The sequence below is a fragment of the Balearica regulorum genome, unplaced genomic scaffold (genome assembly GCF_011004875.1).
Source record: "Balearica regulorum gibbericeps isolate bBalReg1 unplaced genomic scaffold, bBalReg1.pri S36, whole genome shotgun sequence".
NCBI classification, from domain to species: Eukaryota; Metazoa; Chordata; class Aves; order Gruiformes; family Gruidae; genus Balearica; species Balearica regulorum.
Genome location: NW_022679029.1, coordinates 52363 through 69412, shown reverse-complemented (window position 1 = coordinate 69412; position 17050 = coordinate 52363). Strand labels below are relative to the sequence as shown.

Below are 17050 nucleotides of genomic sequence, written 5' to 3'. Positions count from 1 at the left end.
CTACGGGAAGGAGCCGCGAGCTGCTTTCACTTTCCGACCTCGCCCAAGAGGTGGCAACGTCATTCTTCTCATCCCTTTGTCCTCACCACGACCTTGGCTCGAGATCTTGAGAGCCCTGGGCGGTGGTTTGGGCACAACCTGCATTTCAAACCTGGAGACAAGGAGAAGACATGAGCCGGAGAACCACCAAGCCTCGGCACGACCATCTGCTCACAGGCAGTTACTGGTGTTGCCGTAAAGGCCCTTGTTTTCCCAAATCCACCCTATTTTTCCCCAAGTCTACCATGCCCCATCCCCAAGGATCATCGTGGGAAATGGAATCAACCAACAAAGAAGTCCAGGCCATGATGGGAAGAAAACGTCGCCTAAATTCTTCCGTCTTTCCCATCGCATCTACGTTACGGCAGGGACGATGCCTTGGGGACATCAAGGAGAGTCGCTGCCTGGTGTCTCCATGGCATCTGCATCCAACAGTGGCTACGGCCACCATCGTACTCACTCGGGAAAGAGGATGATGCGGCCAGAAAACGTCAGCGAGGCCACGGGCACCAGCGGGGACACCACCATGTCCAGCAGCCAAGGGACCTGCAACGGAGGAGCACGAAGATGGTGGCACGTCCTCAGCGTGGCTGAGGCACTCGCTATCGGAGGAGCCCAAAGAGGGCGGGATGGCCTCAGCGAAACGCTCACCTTAAAAACAGCTATCTCCAAACTCTCCTGCCCAGAGATCTTCTCCAGGAATTCATAGTAGAACTTCATTTCTACCCTCGTGCCTTCCATGAGGAGCACCCCCACGCCCTTCAGGACAAGGGCGACGTTCTCCCCCTTCCACAGGCAGTAGGACAGGAGGGACACGGTGCCTTGGATGCAGTTCTCCGCTTTCTGCCGGGACACCGAGGCGGCATCGGCCACCTTGGCGTATTTGAGGGCCTCCAGCTCCTTATGGCCTGTAAAACCACACGAGAGGGATGGAGGTGCTCACCCAGTGCTCCTGCTGCAGGCCAACGTTTCCCAAGGGCTGCCTCTTGCAGTCACCCACAAACCCCCCCTTTTTGGACCTTCTCCGCAGAGAGGACAGTTTGCTTTAGAGAAGCGTCTCAGATCCAGGGGAGGGACGCGATGAGCACGCAACCAACCAGGGCTTAATCCTCCTGCTTACCGGGCAGGTAGTCCTTGTTGTCCCTGAGGTTGTGGACAGCCACGAGGTTCCTGGCCAGCCGAAACACGGGCCTCTGCATAATCACAACCTCGTCCCCATCCTGGATGCGTGTGGGGACCACGTCAAAGGAGCCAAGGGCGGGAATTCGGACCCCCTGCAAGCAGGGAAGAGAAGGGAAGGGCAGAAGGGTGAGGACTGGCCGGAGGAAAGAGCTGGAAGTGGTCCTGTCCAGGGATGGACCTCAAGGACCATCTGGTCCAACCTTTCTTGGCAAAAGCACGGTCTAGACAAGATGGCCCAGCACCTCATCCAGCTGAATCTTAAGAGTGTCCAATGTTGGGGACGTGTCCTCTCCCTCTGGACCACCCTCTCCCCACCCTGTGGACAAGGTGGTGGTCAAGGAGTTGACCCACCTTCTCCAGCAGCAGCTGTTCTAGGATATAGTTGGCCACTGCATCCCAGATGGCTGTTCTCTCTGGAAAGCAAAGGAAAACGAGGTCACACTCCGTTTGCACGAGGTCACACCAGCTCTTGACGGTCCAACAAGCCCTGAAGCGGGATGCGTTGGCAGATACAGAGTCACCACCCTCCCCAGCCCCAGATGGAGACCCCCCCAAGTCTCGCCAAGGCAATGCCACAACCCTTGGTCACCCCAACATCTGTGCGGTGGCTGTGGACGCCTGTACCTTCATCGGTGATGCTGGGCATGATGAAGGTGTACTCCATCCCGTCCCAGAAGTCTATCTTTCTCTGCCTCACGTGGGCGGGTTGCTCCTTAGTGGGCACAGGCTTGTCGGAACTCATCTCTGTTCGTCCTCTGGACACTTCTCCAGGGTGCGAGACCCACCGCCCTGCGGCTCCTTTCATACCCCTGTGTGTCCCACACCCATTGTGACATCGTGGTGACACGGCCACTGATGACTATGCTGCCCATTGTGACACGCCCACAGCTGATGCCACGTGGCACCTGCCGACCTGCTGCCCTCTGTGATGGGACTGCCGTCGCCCCTTCATAGAACGTTTTGGGTTGGAAGGGGCCTTTCGAGGTCACCTCATCCCGGCCACGAGCAGGGACATCTTCAACCAAACCACGTTGCTCCACGCCCCGTCCAACCTGACCGTGAATGTTTCCAGGGATGGAGCATCTCCCACCTCTCTGGGCAACCTGACGTGACCGTGGGCCTCCTCAGCAGGACCTTGACCTTCTCAGGTGGACCTTGGACCCACCTCGTCCCACCTGGCTTCTCTAGGGACCTCTGGGTTGTGTCTGACTCTGGTTACCACCACTGAACCTCAACCCAACCCGTGTTCTTGCCTTGACCTTGGAACGGCCTCATCACCGCGGTCTTTGCCTGATGGGCTGGGCTTTGGGCTGATCTTGCCTTACCGAGCACATGACCAAGCTCAGGCCCCAGTCCCTTGGGCAGCAGTTGGCCCTCGCTACCCAGCAACTACAGAAACGTGGAACCATGGAATCGTTTTGCTTGGAAAAGACCTTTAAGATCGTCGGGTCCAACCGTTAACCCAACACAGCCAAGTTCAACCACTAAACCATGTCCCCAGGCACCACATCAACGCGTCTCTTAGATACCTCCAGGGATGGTGGCTCCACCACCTCCCTGGGCAGCCTGGTCCAATGCCTGACCACTCTTTCAGTAAAGAGATTTCTCCTCGTCTCCAATCTAAACCTCCCCTGATGCAACTTGAGGCCGTTTCCTGTCGTCCTCTCACTTGTTGCTTGGGAGAAGAGACCAACCCCACCTGGCTCCAACCTCCTTTCAGGTAGTTGTAGAGAGCCATCAGGTCTCTCCTCAGCCTCCTCCAGGCTCAACAACCCCAGGTTCCTCAGCTGCTCCTCATCAGACTTGTGCTCCAGACCCTTCCCCACGTCCTTGCCCTTCTCTGGACACGCTCCAGCACCTCAATGTCCTTCTCGGAGTGAGGGGCCCAAAACTGAACTCAGAATTCAAGGCTGAGCACAGGGGGAGGGTCGCTGCTCTGGTCCTGCTGGCCACACCATTGCTGACCACCCAGGGCTCGGTCACCCTCGGAGGGAAGACCTTTTTCCTCATGAAGGTCCCTTTCCAGCGGGCAGCTCTTCCCCAAGCCCGTAGCGTTGCCTGGGAGCCTTCTGCTGCCGCCGCGCCTGAAGAACCCCTCCTGGTTGTCCTCGACCTCCCTTGCCAGATCCAGTTCCAACGGGCCTTGGTCTTCCCCACCGACTCCTTTCTGGAACGTTCCTGAGCGCACACTGCGCCTCTCGGTGAGGGCAGACCCTGCCTACGGGGAACACTTTGGGTGATAAAAGGGGGAAACGCGCGGTTTCGGCACGCGGCCCCCTTTTCCTTCCTTCTCCTTTTCCTTTTCCTTTTCTTTTTCCTTTTCCATTCCCTTCCCTTTCCCCTGTCTTTCTTCCTTCCTTCCTTCCTTCCTCCCTCCCTCCCTTCCTCCGGAGTTTTAAGGAAATTAGTGATTTAATTAAGTACTTGTTGTTACTCCTGATTACCGCACACCAGGGGCCAATTAATAAACTTTTGGCTTAATAATTTTTTGGGTCAATTAATAATTTTTTTTTAGCTACTTAACTTTTGGAGTCAATTAATTATCTTCTGGCTTAATTATTAACTTGGACCACAAAAATGAAGGTTTAGACCCCACAAAAGGTGGGTTTGGAACCCCAAAATGGGGGGTTGGACACCCAAAATGGGGGTTTGGACCAAAAACTGCGGGTTTGGGCCGCAGAAATGAGGGTTTGGACCCTGCCATGAGGGGTTGGAACCCCAAAATGGGGGGGTTAGACCCCAAAATGAAAGTTTGGGCCCCCAAAATTAGGCTTTGGACCTCACAAAATGAGGCTCTGGACCCCAAAAATGAAAGTTGAGACCCAAAAGTGAAGGTTCGGACCCCACACAACTGAGGGTTTGAACCCTAACAGGAGGGGTTGGAACCCCAAAATGGCGGGTGGCACCACAAAAATGAAGCTTTGGAGACCAGAAACGTGGGCTTGGACCCCCAAATGAGGATTTGGAGCCAAAATGAAGGTTTGGAGCCCTCCAAAGGAGGCTTTCAACCCAAAAAGTGAAGGTTTGGACACCAAGCCTGAGGGTTTGGAACCTGAAAATGAAGGTTTGGACCCAAACCCCAGGGTTTGAACCCCCCCAAAATGTGGGTTTGGACCCCCCAAAATGAGGTTTTGGACCCTAACATGAGATTTTAGACTCTAAAATGAGGCTTTCGACCCTCCAGAATGAGCATGTAGACCCTAAAATGAGGCTTTGGACCCCAAAAATCAGGTTTTGGACCCTACAATGAGGCTTTGGAATCTAAAAAGAAAGTTTAGATCCAAAAAGTGAAGGTTTGGACCACAAAAATGAGGGTTTGGATTAAAAAAAATGAAGATTTGAACCCTACAATCAGGGTTTGGAACCTTACCCCCCCCCCTCCGCCCCAAAGCCAGACTTGGCGTAGTTTAGTAAAACTAAAACTGAAGCTTTGGACCCTACAATGAGGCTTTAGACTCCAAAATAAGGCTCAGGACCCCCCAGAATGAGGATTTAGACCCTCAAATGAGGGTTTGGAACCCCCAAAATCAGGCTTTCGACCCTCAGTCTTGGGCTTCGGACCTTCACGGCTTTGCCTGAAGGCTCAGGTGGCCTCCATCCCTCCCCTCTTTGTCCTCCCAAAAAGCAGATTTCTTTCCGTAACACCCATGGAAAAGGTGCCTCCGATGGAACAAGTCCAGAGGGAAGGTCCCCGAGATGACCTGACGTCCACCACCACCACCTGGGCTTGATCTCAGAGCAACGGCCAGCGCGAAACCCTTCTTATCCCTGTTCCGCTCGCCAACAGATTCTGAAATTTGACGCTTTTTTACCCACTTCTCTACGTTTTCACCATTTATCTCTCTCCCAAACGCTCCAACTGGGGCCTCGACAAATTTATTCTGGGGGCTGAACATCAGGTTTTTGGTCCCTTTGGTCTCGGAGGAGGCTGTAGGAGGATCTTGGAGGTGGGTTCCTCGCGCAAGCTCGTTGCGGATAATACGGCTATGATGGGCGTCGGGAAGGTCGAGGATTCCCGAGAATGTTGGGGTTTGGCTCTCGCCGCCTTCATCGTGGCGATGTCAGCGAGGAATTTTTCCACCACTCTCTCTGCTCCTCCTCCTCCTTCTCCTCCTCGTCCTCCTTCTCCTCCTCGTCCTCCTTCTTCTCCTCGTCCTTGTCCTCCTCCTCCTCCTCCGTCGCTCTGAGGTTTCGTTGACGTTGGACCTCTGGATTTGCATCGGCTCTTGGATTGGCTGTTCACCGTCTGGTTTTTTCCCGAGGAATTCCCCAGGATCACCGGCTGCCGTCTGGAAGGACACAGCGGGAGAAGACACGATGGGTTTGGGGCCGCATCCTGCCCCAAGCAGGCCAGGTTGCTCTGAGCCCCGTCCAACCCTGGCCGTGAACTTTTCCAAGGACAAGGCACCTCCCCACCTCTCTGGGCATAACGACCCCGCATGCAGACGCCAGCCCTGAGCCTTCGGCCTCACCTGACCCGAGATTTTTTCCTCTTCTTCGGCACCGTGATTTCCCACAACGGCGGTGTTTCAGTGTTCCTTGACTTCGGAGTAGCAGCAAATGGAAAACCAGAAGGTCCCGCTGGAACCAGAAAGGAGACACCTCATCAGAAGAGCGTTCCCCAAAACCTCCAAAGGAGCCGTTCCGCTCCCCTGGGAGCCACCATGGCAGCATTGGTTGCCCACACACTACGGGAAGGAGCCGGGAGCTGCTTTCACTTTCCGACCTCGCCCAAGAGGTGGCAACGTCATTCTTCTCATCCCTTTGTCCTCACCACGACCTTGGCTCGAGATCTTGAGAGCCCTGGGCGGTGGTTTGGGCACAACCTGCATTTCAAACCTGGAGACAAGGAGAAGACATGAGCCGGAGAACCACCAAGCCTCGGCACGACCATCTGCTCACAGGCAGTTACTGGTGTTGCCGTAAAGGCCCTTGTTTTCCCAAATCCACCCTATTTTTCCCCAAGTCTACCATGCCCCATCCCCAAGGATCATCGTGGGAAATGGAATCAACCAACAAAGAAGTCCAGGCCATGATGGGAAGAAAACGTCGCCTAAATTCTTCCGTCTTTCCCATCGCATCTACGTTACGGCAGGGACGATGCCTTGGGGACATCAAGGAGAGTCGCTGCCTGGTGTCTCCATGGCATCTGCATCCAACAGCGGCTACGGCCACCATCGTACTCACTCGGGAAAGAGGATGATGCGGCCAGAAAACGTCAGCGAGGCCACAGGCACCAGCGGGGACACCACCATGTCCAGCAGCCAAGGGACCTGCAACGGAGGAGCATGAAGATGGTGGCACGTCCTCAGCGTGGCTGAGGCACTCGCTATCGGAGGAGCCCAAAGATGGCGGGATGGCCTCAGCGAAACGCTCACCTTAAAAACAGCTATCTCCAAACTTTCATGCCCAGAGATCTTCTCCAGGAATTCATAGTAGAACTTCATTTCTACCCTCGTGCCTTCCATGAGGAGCACCCCCACGTCCTTCAGGACAAGGGCGACGTTCTCCCCCTTCCACAGGCAGTAGGACAGGAGGGACACGGTGCCTTGGATGCAGTTCTCCGCTTTCTGCCGGGACACCGAGGCGGCATCGGCCACCTTGGCGTATTTGAGGGCCTCCAGCTCCTTATGGCCTGTAAAACCACACGAGAGGGATGGAGGTGCTCACCCAGTGCTCCTGCTGCAGGCCAACGTTTCCCAAGGGCTGCCTCTTGCAGTCACCCACAAAACCCCCCCTTTTTGGACCTTCTCCGCAGAGAGGACAGTTTGCTTTAGAGAAGCGTCTCAGATCCAGGGGAGGGACACGATGAGCACGCAACCAACCAGGGCTTAATCCTCCTGCTTACCGGGCAGGTAGTCCTTGTTGTCCCTGAGGTTGTGGACAACCACGAGGTTCCTGGCCAGCCGAAACACGGGCCTCTGCATAATCACCACCTTATCCCCATCCTGGATGCGTGTGGGGACCACGTCAAAGGAGCCAAGGGCGGGAATTCGGACCCCCTGCAAGCAGGGAAGAGAAGGGAAGGGCAGAAGGGTGAGGACTGGCCGGAGGAAAGAGCTGGAAGTGGTCCTGTCCAGGGATGGACCTCAAGGACCATCTGGTCCAACCTTTCTTGGCAAAAGCATGGTCTAGACAAGATGGCCCAGCACCTCATCCAGCTGAATCTTAAGAGTGTCCAATGTTGGGGACGTGTCCTCTCCCTCTGGACCACCCTCTCCCCACCCTGTGGACAAGGTGGTGGTCAAGGAGTTGACCCACCTTCTCCAGCAGCAGCTGTTCTAGGATATAGTTGGCCACTGCATCCCAGATGGCTGTTCTCTCTGGAAAGCAAAGGAAAACGAGGTCACACTCCGTGTCCACCAGCTCTCGACGGTCCAACAAGCCCTGAAGCGGGATGCGTTGGCAGATACAGAGTCACCACCCTCCCCAGCCCCAGATGAAGACCCCCCCAAGTCTCGCCAAGGCAATGCCACACCCCTTGGTCACCCCAACGTCTGTGCGGTGTCTGTGGACGCCTGTACCTTCATCGGTGATGCTGGGCATGATGAAGGTGTACTCCATCCCGTCCCAGAAGTCTATCTTTCTCTGCCTCACGTGGGCGGGTTGCTCCTTAGTGGGCACAGGCTTGTCGGAACTCATCTCCGTTCGTCCTCTGGACACTTCTCCAGGGTGCGAGACCCACCGCCCTGCGGCTCCTTTCATACCCCTGTGTGTCCCAGACCCATTGTGACATCGTGGTGACACGGCCACTGCTGACTATGCTGCCCATTGTGACACGCCCACAGCTGATGCCACGTGGCACCTGCCGACCTGCTGCCCTCTGTGATGGGACTGCCGTCGCCCCTTCATAGAACGTTTTGGGTTGGAAGGGGCCTTTCGCGGTCACCTCATCCCGGCCACGAGCAGGGACATCTTCAACCAAACCACGTTGCTCCACGCCCCGTCCAACCTGACCGTCAATGTTTCCAGGGATGGAGCATCTCCCACCTCTCTGGGCAACCTGACGTGACCATGGGCCTCCTCAGCAGGACCTTGACCTTCTCAGGTGGACCTTGGACCCACCTCGTCCCACCTGGCTTCTCCAGGGACCTCTGGGTTGTGTCTGACTCTGGTTACCACCACTGAACCTCAACCCAACCCGTGTTCTTGCCTTGACCTTGGAACGGCCTCATCACCGCGGTCTTTGCCTGATGGTCTGGGCTTTGGGCTGATCTTGCCTTACCGAGCACATGACCAAGCTCAGGCCCCAGTCCCTTGGGCAGCAGTTGGCCCTCGCTACCCAGCAACTACAGAAACGTGGAACCATGGAATCGTTTTGCTTGGAAAAGACCTTTAAGATCGTCGGGTCCAACCGTTAACCCAACACAGCCAAGTTCAACCACTAAACCATGTCCCCAGGCACCACATCAACGCGTCTCTTAGATACCTCCAGGGATGGTGGCTCCACCACCTCCCTGGGCAGCCTGGTCCAATGCCTGACCACTCTTTCAGTAAAGAGATTTCTCCTCGTCTCCAATCTAAACCTCCCCTGATGCAACTTGAGGCCGTTTCCTGTCGTCCTCTCACTTGTTGCTTGGGAGAAGAGACCAACCCCACCTGGCTCCAACCTCCTTTCAGGTAGTTGTAGAGAGCGATCAGGTCTCTCCTCAGCCTCCTCCAGGCTCAACAACCCCAGGTTCCTCAGCTGCTCCTCATCAGACTTGTGCTCCAGACCCTTCCCCACGTCCTTGCCCTTCTCTGGACACGCTCCAGCACCTCAATGTCCTTCTCGGAGTGAGGGGCCCAAAACTGAACTCAGAATTCAAGGCTGAGCACAGGGGGAGGGTCGCTGCTCTGGTCCTGCTGGCCACACCATTGCTGACCACCCAGGGCTCGGTCACCCTCGGAGGGAAGACCTTTTTCCTCATGAAGGTCCCTTTCCAGCGGGCAGCTCTTCCCCAAGCCCGTAGCGTTGCCTGGGAGCCTTCTGCTGCCGCCGCGCCTGAAGAACCCCTCCTGGTTGTCCTCGACCTCCCTTGCCAGATCCAGTTCCAACGGGCCTTGGTCTTCCCCACCGACTCCTTTCTGGAACGTTCCTGAGCGCACACTGCGCCTCTCGGTGAGGGCAGACCCTGCCTACGGGGAACACTTTGGGTGATAAAAGGGGGAAACGCGCGGTTTTGGCACGCGGCCCCCTTTTCCTTCCTTCTCCTTTTCCTTTTCCTTTTCTTTTTCCTTTTCCATTCCCTTCCCTTTCCCCTGTCTTTCTTCCTTCCTCCCTCCCTCCCTCCCTCCCGTCCTCCGGAGTTTTAAGTAAATTAGTGATTTAATTAAGTACTTGTTGTTACTCCTGATTACCGCACACCGGGGGTCAATTAATAAACTTTTGGCTTAATAATTTTTTGGGGTCAATTAATAATTTTTTTTTAGCTACTTAACTTTTGGAGTCAATTAATTATCTTCTGGCTTAATTATTAACTTGGACCACAAAAATGAAGGTTTGGACCCCACAAAAGGCGGGTTTGGAACCCCAAAATGGGGGGTTGGACACCCAAAATGGGGGTTTGGACCAAAAACTGCGGGTTTGGGCCACAGAAATGAGGGTTTGGACCCTGCCATGAGGGGTTGGAACCCCAAAATGGGGGGGTTAGACCCCAAAATGAAAGTTTGGGCCCCCAAAATTAGGCTTTGGACCTCACAAAATGAGGCTCTGGACCCCAAAAATGAAAGTTGAGACCCAAAAGTGAAGGTTCGGACCCCACACAACTGAGGGTTTGAACCCTAACAGGAGGGTTTGGAACCCCAAAATGGCGGGTGGCACCACAAAAATGAAGCTTTGGAGACCAAAAACGTGGGCTTGGACCCCCAAATGAGGATTTGGAGCCAAAATGAAGGTTTGGAGCCCTCCAAAGGAGGCTTTCAACCCAAAAAGTGAAGGTTTGGACACCAAGCCCGAGGGTTTGGAACCTGAAAATGAAGGTTTGGACCCAAACCCCAGGGTTTGAACCCCCCCAAAATGTGGGTTTGGACCCCCCAAAATGAGGTTTTGGACCCTACCATGAGATTTTAGACTCTAAAATGAGGCTTTCGACCCTCCAGAATGAGCATTTAGACCCTAAAATGAGGCTTTGGACCCCAAAAATCAGGTTTTGGACCCTACAATGAGGCTTTGGAATCTAAAAAGAAAGTTTAGATCCAAAAAGTGAAGGTTTGGACCACAAAAATGAGGGTTTGGATTAAAAAAAATGAAGATTTGAACCCTACAAATCAGGGTTTGGAACCTTAAACACACACCACCCCCCCCCCCAAAGCCAGACTTGGCGTAGTTTAGTAAAACTAAAACTGAAGCTTTGGACCCTACAATGAGGCTTTAGACTCCAAAATAAGGCTCAGGACCCCCCAGAATGAGGATTTAGACCCTCAAATGAGGGTTTGGAACCCCCAAAATGAGGTTTTAGCCCCCAAAAATGAGGGTTTGGAACCCCCAAAATCAGGCTTTCGACCCTCAGTCTTGGGCTTCGGACCCTCACGGCTTTGCCTGAAGGCTCAGGTGGCCTCCATCCCTCCCCTCTTTGTCCTCCCAAAAAGCAGATTTCTTTCCATAACGCCCATGGAAAAGGTGCCTCCGATGGAACAAGTCCTGAGGGAAGGTCCCCGAGATGACCCGACGTCCACCACCACCACCTGGGCTTGATCTCAGAGCAACGGCCAGCCCGAAACCCTTCTTATCCCCGTTCCGCTCGCCAACAGGTTCTGAAATTCGCCGCTTTTTTGCCCACTTCTCTACGTTTTCACCATTTATCTCTCTCCCAAACGCTCCAACTGGGGCCTCGACAAATTTATTCTGGGGGCTGAACATCAGGTTTTTGGTCCCTTTGGTCTCGGAGGAGGCCGTAGGAGGATCTTGGAGGTGGGTTCCTCGCGCAAGCTCGTTGCCGATAATACGGCTATGATGGGCGTCGGGAAGGTCGAGGATTCCCGAGAATGTTGGGGTTTGGCTTTCGCCGCCTTCATCGTGGCGATGTCAGCGAGGAATTTTTCCACCACTCTCTCTGCTCCTCCTCCTCCTTCTCCTCCTCGTCCTCCTTCTCCTCCTCGTCCTCCTTCTCCTCCTCGTCCTCGTCCTCCTCCTCCTCCTCCGTCGCTCTGAGGTTTCGTTGACGTTGGACCTCTGGATTTGCATCGGCTCTTGGATTGGCTGTTCACCGTCTGGTTTTTTCCCGAGGAATTCCCCAGGATCACCGGCTGCCGTCTGGAAGGACACAGCGGGAGAAGACACGATGGGTTTGGGGCCGCATCCTGCCCCAACCAGGCCAGGTTGCTCTGAGCCCCGTCCAACCCTGGCCGTGAACTTTTCCAAGGACGAGGCACCTCCCCACCTCTCTGGGCATAACGACCCCGTGCAGACGCCAGCCCTGAGCCTTCGGCCTCACCTGACCCGAGATTTTTTCCTCTTCTTCGGCACCGTGATTTCCCACAACAGCGGTGTTTCAGTGTTCCTTGACTTCGGAGTAGCAGCAAATGGAAAACCAGAAGGTCCCGCTGGAACCAGAAAGGAGACACCTCATCAGAAGAGCGTTCCCCAAAACCTCCAAAGGAGCCGTTCCGCTCCCCTGGGAGCCACCATGGCAGCATTGGTTGCCCACACGCTACGGGAAGGAGCCGGGAGCTGCTTTCACTTTCCGACCTCGCCCAAGAGGTGGCAACGTCATTCTTCTCATCCCTTTGTCCTCACCACGACCTTGGCTCGAGATCTTGAGAGCCCTGGGCGGTGGTTTGGGCACAACCTGCATTTCAAACCTGGAGACAAGGAGAAGACATGAGCCGGAGAACCACCAAGCCTCGGCACGACCATCTGCTCACAGGCAGTTACTGGTGTTGCCGTAAAGGCCCTTGTTTTCCCAAATCCACCCTATTTTTCCCCAAGTCTACCATGCCCCATCCCCAAGGATCATCGTGGGAAATGGAATCAACCAACAAAGAAGTCCAGGCCATGATGGGAAGAAAACGTCGCCTAAATTCTTCCGTCTTTCCCATCGCATCTACGTTACGGCAGGGACGATGCCTTGGGGACATCAAGGAGAGTCGCTGCCTGGTGTCTCCATGGCATCTGCATCCAACAGCGGCTACGGCCACCATCGTACTCACTCGGGAAAGAGGATGATGCGGCCAGAAAACGTCAGCGAGGCCACGGGCACCAGCGGGGACACCACCATGTCCAGCAGCCAAGGGACCTGCAACGGAGGAGCACGAAGATGGTGGCACGTCCTCAGCGTGGCTGAGGCACTCGCTATCGGAGGAGCCCAAAGAGGGCGGGATGGCCTCAGCGAAACGCTCACCTTAAAAACAGCTTTCTCCAAACTCTCCTGCCCAGAGATCTTCTCCAGGAATTCATAGTAGAACTTCATTTCTACCCTCGTGCCTTCCATGAGGAGCACCCCCACGTCCTTCAGGACAAGGGCGACGTTCTCCCCCTTCCACAGGCAGTAGGACAGGAGGGACACGGTGCCTTGGATGCAGTTCTCCGCTTTCTGCCGGGACACCGAGGCGGCATCGGCCACCTTGGCGTATTTGAGGGCCTCCAGCTCCTTATGGCCTGTAAAACCACACGAGAGGGATGGAGGTGCTCACCCAGTGCTCCTGCTGCAGGCCAACGTTTCCCAAGGGCTGCCTCTTGCAGTCACCCACAAAACCCCCCCTTTTTGGACCTTCTCCGCAGAGAGGACAGTTTGCTTTAGAGAAGCGTCTCAGATCCAGGGGAGGGACGCGATGAGCACGCAACCAACCAGGGCTTAATCCTCCTGCTTACCGGGCAGGTAGTCCTTGTTGTCCCTGAGGTTGTGGACAGCCACGAGGTTCCTGGCCAGCCGAAACACGGGCCTCTGCATAATCACAACCTCGTCCCCATCCTGGATGCGTGTGGGGACCACGTCAAAGGAGCCAAGGGCGGGAATTCGGACCCCCTGCAAGCAGGGAAGAGAAGGGAAGGGCAGAAGGGTGAGGACTGGCCGGAGGAAAGAGCTGGAAGTGGTCCTGTCCAGGGATGGACCTCAAGGACCATCTGGTCCAACCTTTCTTGGCAAAAGCACGGCTCTAGACAAGATGGCCCAGCACCTCATCCAGCTGAATCTTAAGAGTGTCCAATGTTGGGGACGTGTCCTCTCCCTCTGGACCACCCTCTCCCCACCCTGTGGACAAGGTGGTGGTCAAGGAGTTGACCCACCTTCTCCAGCAGCAGCTGTTCTAGGATATAGTTGGCCACTGCATCCCAGATGGCTGTTCTCTCTGGAAAGCAAAGGAAAACGAGGTCACACTCCGTTGCACGAGGTCACACCAGCTCTCGACGGTCCAACAAGCCCTGAACCGGGATGCGTTGGCAGATACAGAGTCACCACCCTCCCCAGCCCCAGATGGAGACCCCCCCAAGTCTCGCCAAGGCAATGCCACAACCCTTGGTCACCCCAACGTCTGTGCGGTGGCTGTGGACGCCTGTACCTTCATCGGTGATGCTGGGCATGATGAAGGTGTACTCCATCCCGTCCCAGAAGTCTATCTTTCTCTGCCTCACGTGGGCGGGTTGCTCCTTAGTGGGCACAGGCTTGTCGGAACTCATCTCCGTTCGTCCTCTGGACACTTCTCCAGGGTGCGAGACCCACCGCCCTGCGGCTCCTTTCATACCCCTGTGTGTCCCAGACCCATTGTGACATCGTGGTGACACGGCCACTGCTGACTATGCTGCCCATTGTGACACGCCCACAGCTGATGCCACGTGGCACCTGCCGACCTGCTGCCCTCTGTGATGGGACTGCCGTCGCCCCTTCATAGAACTTTTTGGGTTGGAAGGGGCCTTTCGAGGTCACCTCATCCCGGCCACGAGCAGGGACATCTTCAACCAAACCACGTTGCTCCACGCCCCGTCCAACCTGACCGTGAATGTTTCCAGGGATGGAGCATCTCCCACCTCTCTGGGCAACCTGACGTGACCGTGGGCCTCCTCAGCAGGACCTTGGCCTTCTCAGGTGGACCTTGGACCCACCTCGTCCCACCTGGCTTCTCCAGGGACCTCTGGGTTGTGTCTGACTCTGGTTACCACCATTGAACCTCAACCCAACCCGTGTTCTTGCCTTGACCTTGGAACGGCCTCATCACCGCGGTCTTTGCCTGATGGTCTGGGCTTTGGGCTGATCTTGCCTTACCGAGCACATGACCAAGCTCAGGCCCCAGTCCCTTGGGCAGCAGTTGGCCCTCGCTACCCAGCAACTACAGAAACGTGGAACCATGGAATCGTTTTGCTTGGAAAAGACCTTTAAGATCGTTGGGTCCAACCGTTAACCCAACACAGCCAAGTTCAACCACTAAACCATGTCCCCAGGCACCACATCAACGCGTCTCTTAGATACCTCCAGGGATGGTGGCTCCACCACCTCCCTGGGCAGCCTGGTCCAATGCCTGACCACTCTTTCAGTAAAGAGATTTCTCCTCGTCTCCAATCTAAACCTCCCCTGATGCAACTTGAGGCTGTTTCCTGTCGTCCTCTCACTTGTTGCTTGGGAGAAGAGATCAACCCCACCTGGCTCCATCCTCCTTTCAGGTAGTTGTAGAGAGCGATCAGGTCTCTCCTCAGCCTCCTCCAGGCTCAACAACCCCAGGTTCCTCAGCTGCTCCTCATCAGACTTGTGCTCCAGACCCTTCCCCACGTCCTTGCCCTTCTCTGGACATGCTCCAGCACCTCAATGTCCTTCTCAGAGTGAGGGGCCCAAAACTGAACTCAGAATTCAAGGCTGAGCACAGGGGGAGGGTCACTGCTCTGGTCCTGCTGGCCACACCATTGCTGACCACCCAGGGCTCGGTCACCCTCGGAGGGAAGACATTTTTCCTCATGAAGGTCCCTTTCCAGCGGGCAGCTCTTCCCCAAGCCCGTAGCGTTGCCTGGGAGCCTTCTGCTGCCGCCGCGCCTGAAGAACCCCTCCTGGTTGTCCTCGACCTCCCTTGCCAGATCCAGTTCCAACGGGCCTTGGTCTTCCCCACCGACTCCTTTCTGGAACGTTCCTGAGCGCACACTGCGCCTCTCGGTGAGGGCAGACCCTGCCTACGGGGAACACTTTGGGTGATAAAAGGGGGAAACACGCGGTTTTGGCACGCGGCCCCCTTTTCCTTCCTTCTCCTTTTCCTTTTCCTTTTCCTTTTCCATTCCCTTCCCTTTCCCCTGTCTTTCTTCCTCCCTCCCTCCCTCCCTCCCTTCCTCCGGAGTTTTAAGTAAATTAGTGATTTAATTAAGTACTTGTTGTTACTCCTGATTACCGCACACCGGGGGTCAATTAATAAACTTTTGGCTTAATAATTTTTTGGGGTCAATTAATAATTTTTTTTTAGCTACTTAACTTTTGGAGTCAATTAATTATCTTCTGGCTTAATTATTAACTTGGACCACAAAAATGAAGGTTTAGACCCCACAAAAGGCGGGTTTGGAACCCCAAAATGGGCAGTTGGACACGCAAAATGGGGGTTTGGACCAAAAACTGCGGGTTTGGGCCGCAGAAATGAGGGTTTGGACCCTGCCATGAGGGGTTGGAACCCCAAAATGGGGGGGTTAGACCCCAAAATGAAAGTTTGGGCCCCCAAAATTAGGCTTTGGACCTCACAAAATGAGGCTCTGGACCCCAAAAATGAAAGTTGAGACCCAAAAGTGAAGGTTTGGACCCCACACAACTGAGGGTTTGAACCCTAACAGGAGGGTTTGGAACCCCAAAATGGCGGGTGGCACCACAAAAATGAAGCTTTGGAGACCAAAAACGTGGGCTTGGACCCCCAAATGAGGATTTGGAGCCAAAATGAAGGTTTGGAGCCCTCCAAAGGAGGCTTTCAACCCAAAAAGTGAAGGTTTGGACACCAAGCCCGAGGGTTTGGAACCTGAAAATGAAGGTTTGGACCCAAACCCCAGGGTTTGAACCCCCCCAAAATGTGGGTTTGGACCCCCCAAAATGAGGTTTTGGACCCTACCATGAGATTTTAGACTCTAAAATGAGGCTTTCGACCCTCCAGAATGAGCATTTAGACCCTAAAATGAGGCTTTGGACCCCAAAAATCAGGTTTTGGACCCTACAATGAGGCTTTGGAATCTAAAAAGAAAGTTTAGATCCAAAAAGTGAAGGTTTGGACCACAAAAATGAGGGTTTGGATTAAAAAAAATGAAGATTTGAACCCTACAATCAGGGTTTGGAACCTTAAACACACACCACCCCACCCCCCAAAGCCAGACTTGGCGTAGTTTAGTAAAACTAAAACTGAAGCTTTGGACCCTACAATGAGGCTTTAGACTCCAAAATAAGGCTCAGGACCCACCAGAATGAGGATTTAGACCCTCAAATGAGGGTTTGGAACCCCCAAAATGAGGTTTTAGCCCCCAAAAATGAGGGTTTGGAACCCCCAAAATCAGGCTTTCGACCCTCAGTCTTGGGCTTCGGACCCTCACGGCTTTGCCTGAAGGCTCAGGTGGCCTCCATCCCTCCCCTCTTTGTCCTCCCAAAAAGCAGATTTCTTTCCATAACGCCCATGGAAAAGGTGCCTCCGATGGAACAAGTCCTGAGGGAAGGTCCCCGAGATGACCCGACATCCACCACCACCACCTGGGCTTGATCTCAGAGCAACGGCCAGCCCGAAACCCTTCTTATCCCCGTTCCGCTCGCCAACAGATTCTGAAATTTGACGCTTTTTTACCCACTTCTCTACGTTTTCACCATTTATCTCTCTCCCAAACGCTCCAACTGGGGCCTCGACAAATTTATTCTGGGGCTGAACATCAGGTTTTTGGTCCCTTTGGTCTCGGAGGAGGCCGTAGGAGGATCTT

At 54.7% G+C, this 17050-nt stretch overlaps 3 protein-coding genes across 3 annotated transcripts; all 3 read right to left on the bottom strand.

The window, feature by feature from the left end:
* LOC142599670 (coiled-coil domain-containing protein 81-like) lies at positions 1-1963 on the bottom strand. The gene is made up of 6 exons (XM_075741401.1): positions 1784-1963; positions 1573-1689; positions 1160-1313; positions 691-947; positions 500-585; positions 1-151 (listed from the first exon to the last, which is right to left on the bottom strand). Exons 1-6 carry the CDS (start codon positions 1961-1963, stop codon positions 1-3), a joined length of 945 nt encoding a protein of 314 aa, XP_075597516.1.
* Positions 1964-6404: 4441 nt separating this feature from the next.
* On the bottom strand, positions 6405-7863 carry LOC142599669 (coiled-coil domain-containing protein 81-like). The gene is made up of 5 exons (XM_075741400.1): positions 7711-7863; positions 7483-7608; positions 7070-7223; positions 6600-6856; positions 6405-6494 (listed from the first exon to the last, which is right to left on the bottom strand). The coding sequence occupies exons 1-5, from the start codon at positions 7861-7863 to the stop codon at positions 6405-6407; spliced, it is 780 nt and encodes a 259-aa protein (XP_075597515.1).
* Positions 7864-11852: 3989 nt separating this feature from the next.
* Positions 11853-13816, bottom strand: LOC142599667 (coiled-coil domain-containing protein 81-like). The gene is made up of 6 exons (XM_075741398.1): positions 13637-13816; positions 13427-13516; positions 13013-13166; positions 12543-12799; positions 12352-12437; positions 11853-12003 (listed from the first exon to the last, which is right to left on the bottom strand). The coding sequence occupies exons 1-6, from the start codon at positions 13814-13816 to the stop codon at positions 11853-11855; spliced, it is 918 nt and encodes a 305-aa protein (XP_075597513.1).
* Between the last annotated feature and the right edge of the window lie 3234 nt (positions 13817-17050).

Bases quoted from the DNA above. Each gene is read 5' to 3' on its own strand.
- LOC142599669 (XM_075741400.1), bottom strand. From the start codon at position 7,863: ATGAGTTCCGACAAGCCTGTGCCCACTAAGGAGCAACCCGCCCACGTG. The intron at 7,609-7,710 runs GTGACCAAGGGG...ATCCCGCTTCAG, and splicing joins GACACCGCACAGACGTTGGG to GGCTTGTTGGACCGTCGAGA. The intron at 7,224-7,482 runs GTGGGTCAACTC...CCCTGCTTGCAG, and splicing joins AACAGCTGCTGCTGGAGAAG to GGGGTCCGAATTCCCGCCCT.
- LOC142599670 (XM_075741401.1), bottom strand. From the start codon at position 1,963: ATGAGTTCCGACAAGCCTGTGCCCACTAAGGAGCAACCCGCCCACGTG. The intron at 1,314-1,572 runs GTGGGTCAACTC...CCCTGCTTGCAG, and splicing joins AACAGCTGCTGCTGGAGAAG to GGGGTCCGAATTCCCGCCCT. The intron at 948-1,159 runs GTAAGCAGGAGG...GTGGTTTTACAG, and splicing joins CAACAAGGACTACCTGCCCG to GCCATAAGGAGCTGGAGGCC.
- LOC142599667 (XM_075741398.1), bottom strand. From the start codon at position 13,816: ATGAGTTCCGACAAGCCTGTGCCCACTAAGGAGCAACCCGCCCACGTG. The intron at 13,517-13,636 runs GCGAGACTTGGG...CGTGCAACGGAG, and splicing joins AGGGTTGTGGCATTGCCTTG to TGTGACCTCGTTTTCCTTTG. The intron at 12,004-12,351 runs GTGAGTACGATG...CCTTGTCTCCAG, and splicing joins CGCATCATCCTCTTTCCCGA to GTTTGAAATGCAGGTTGTGC.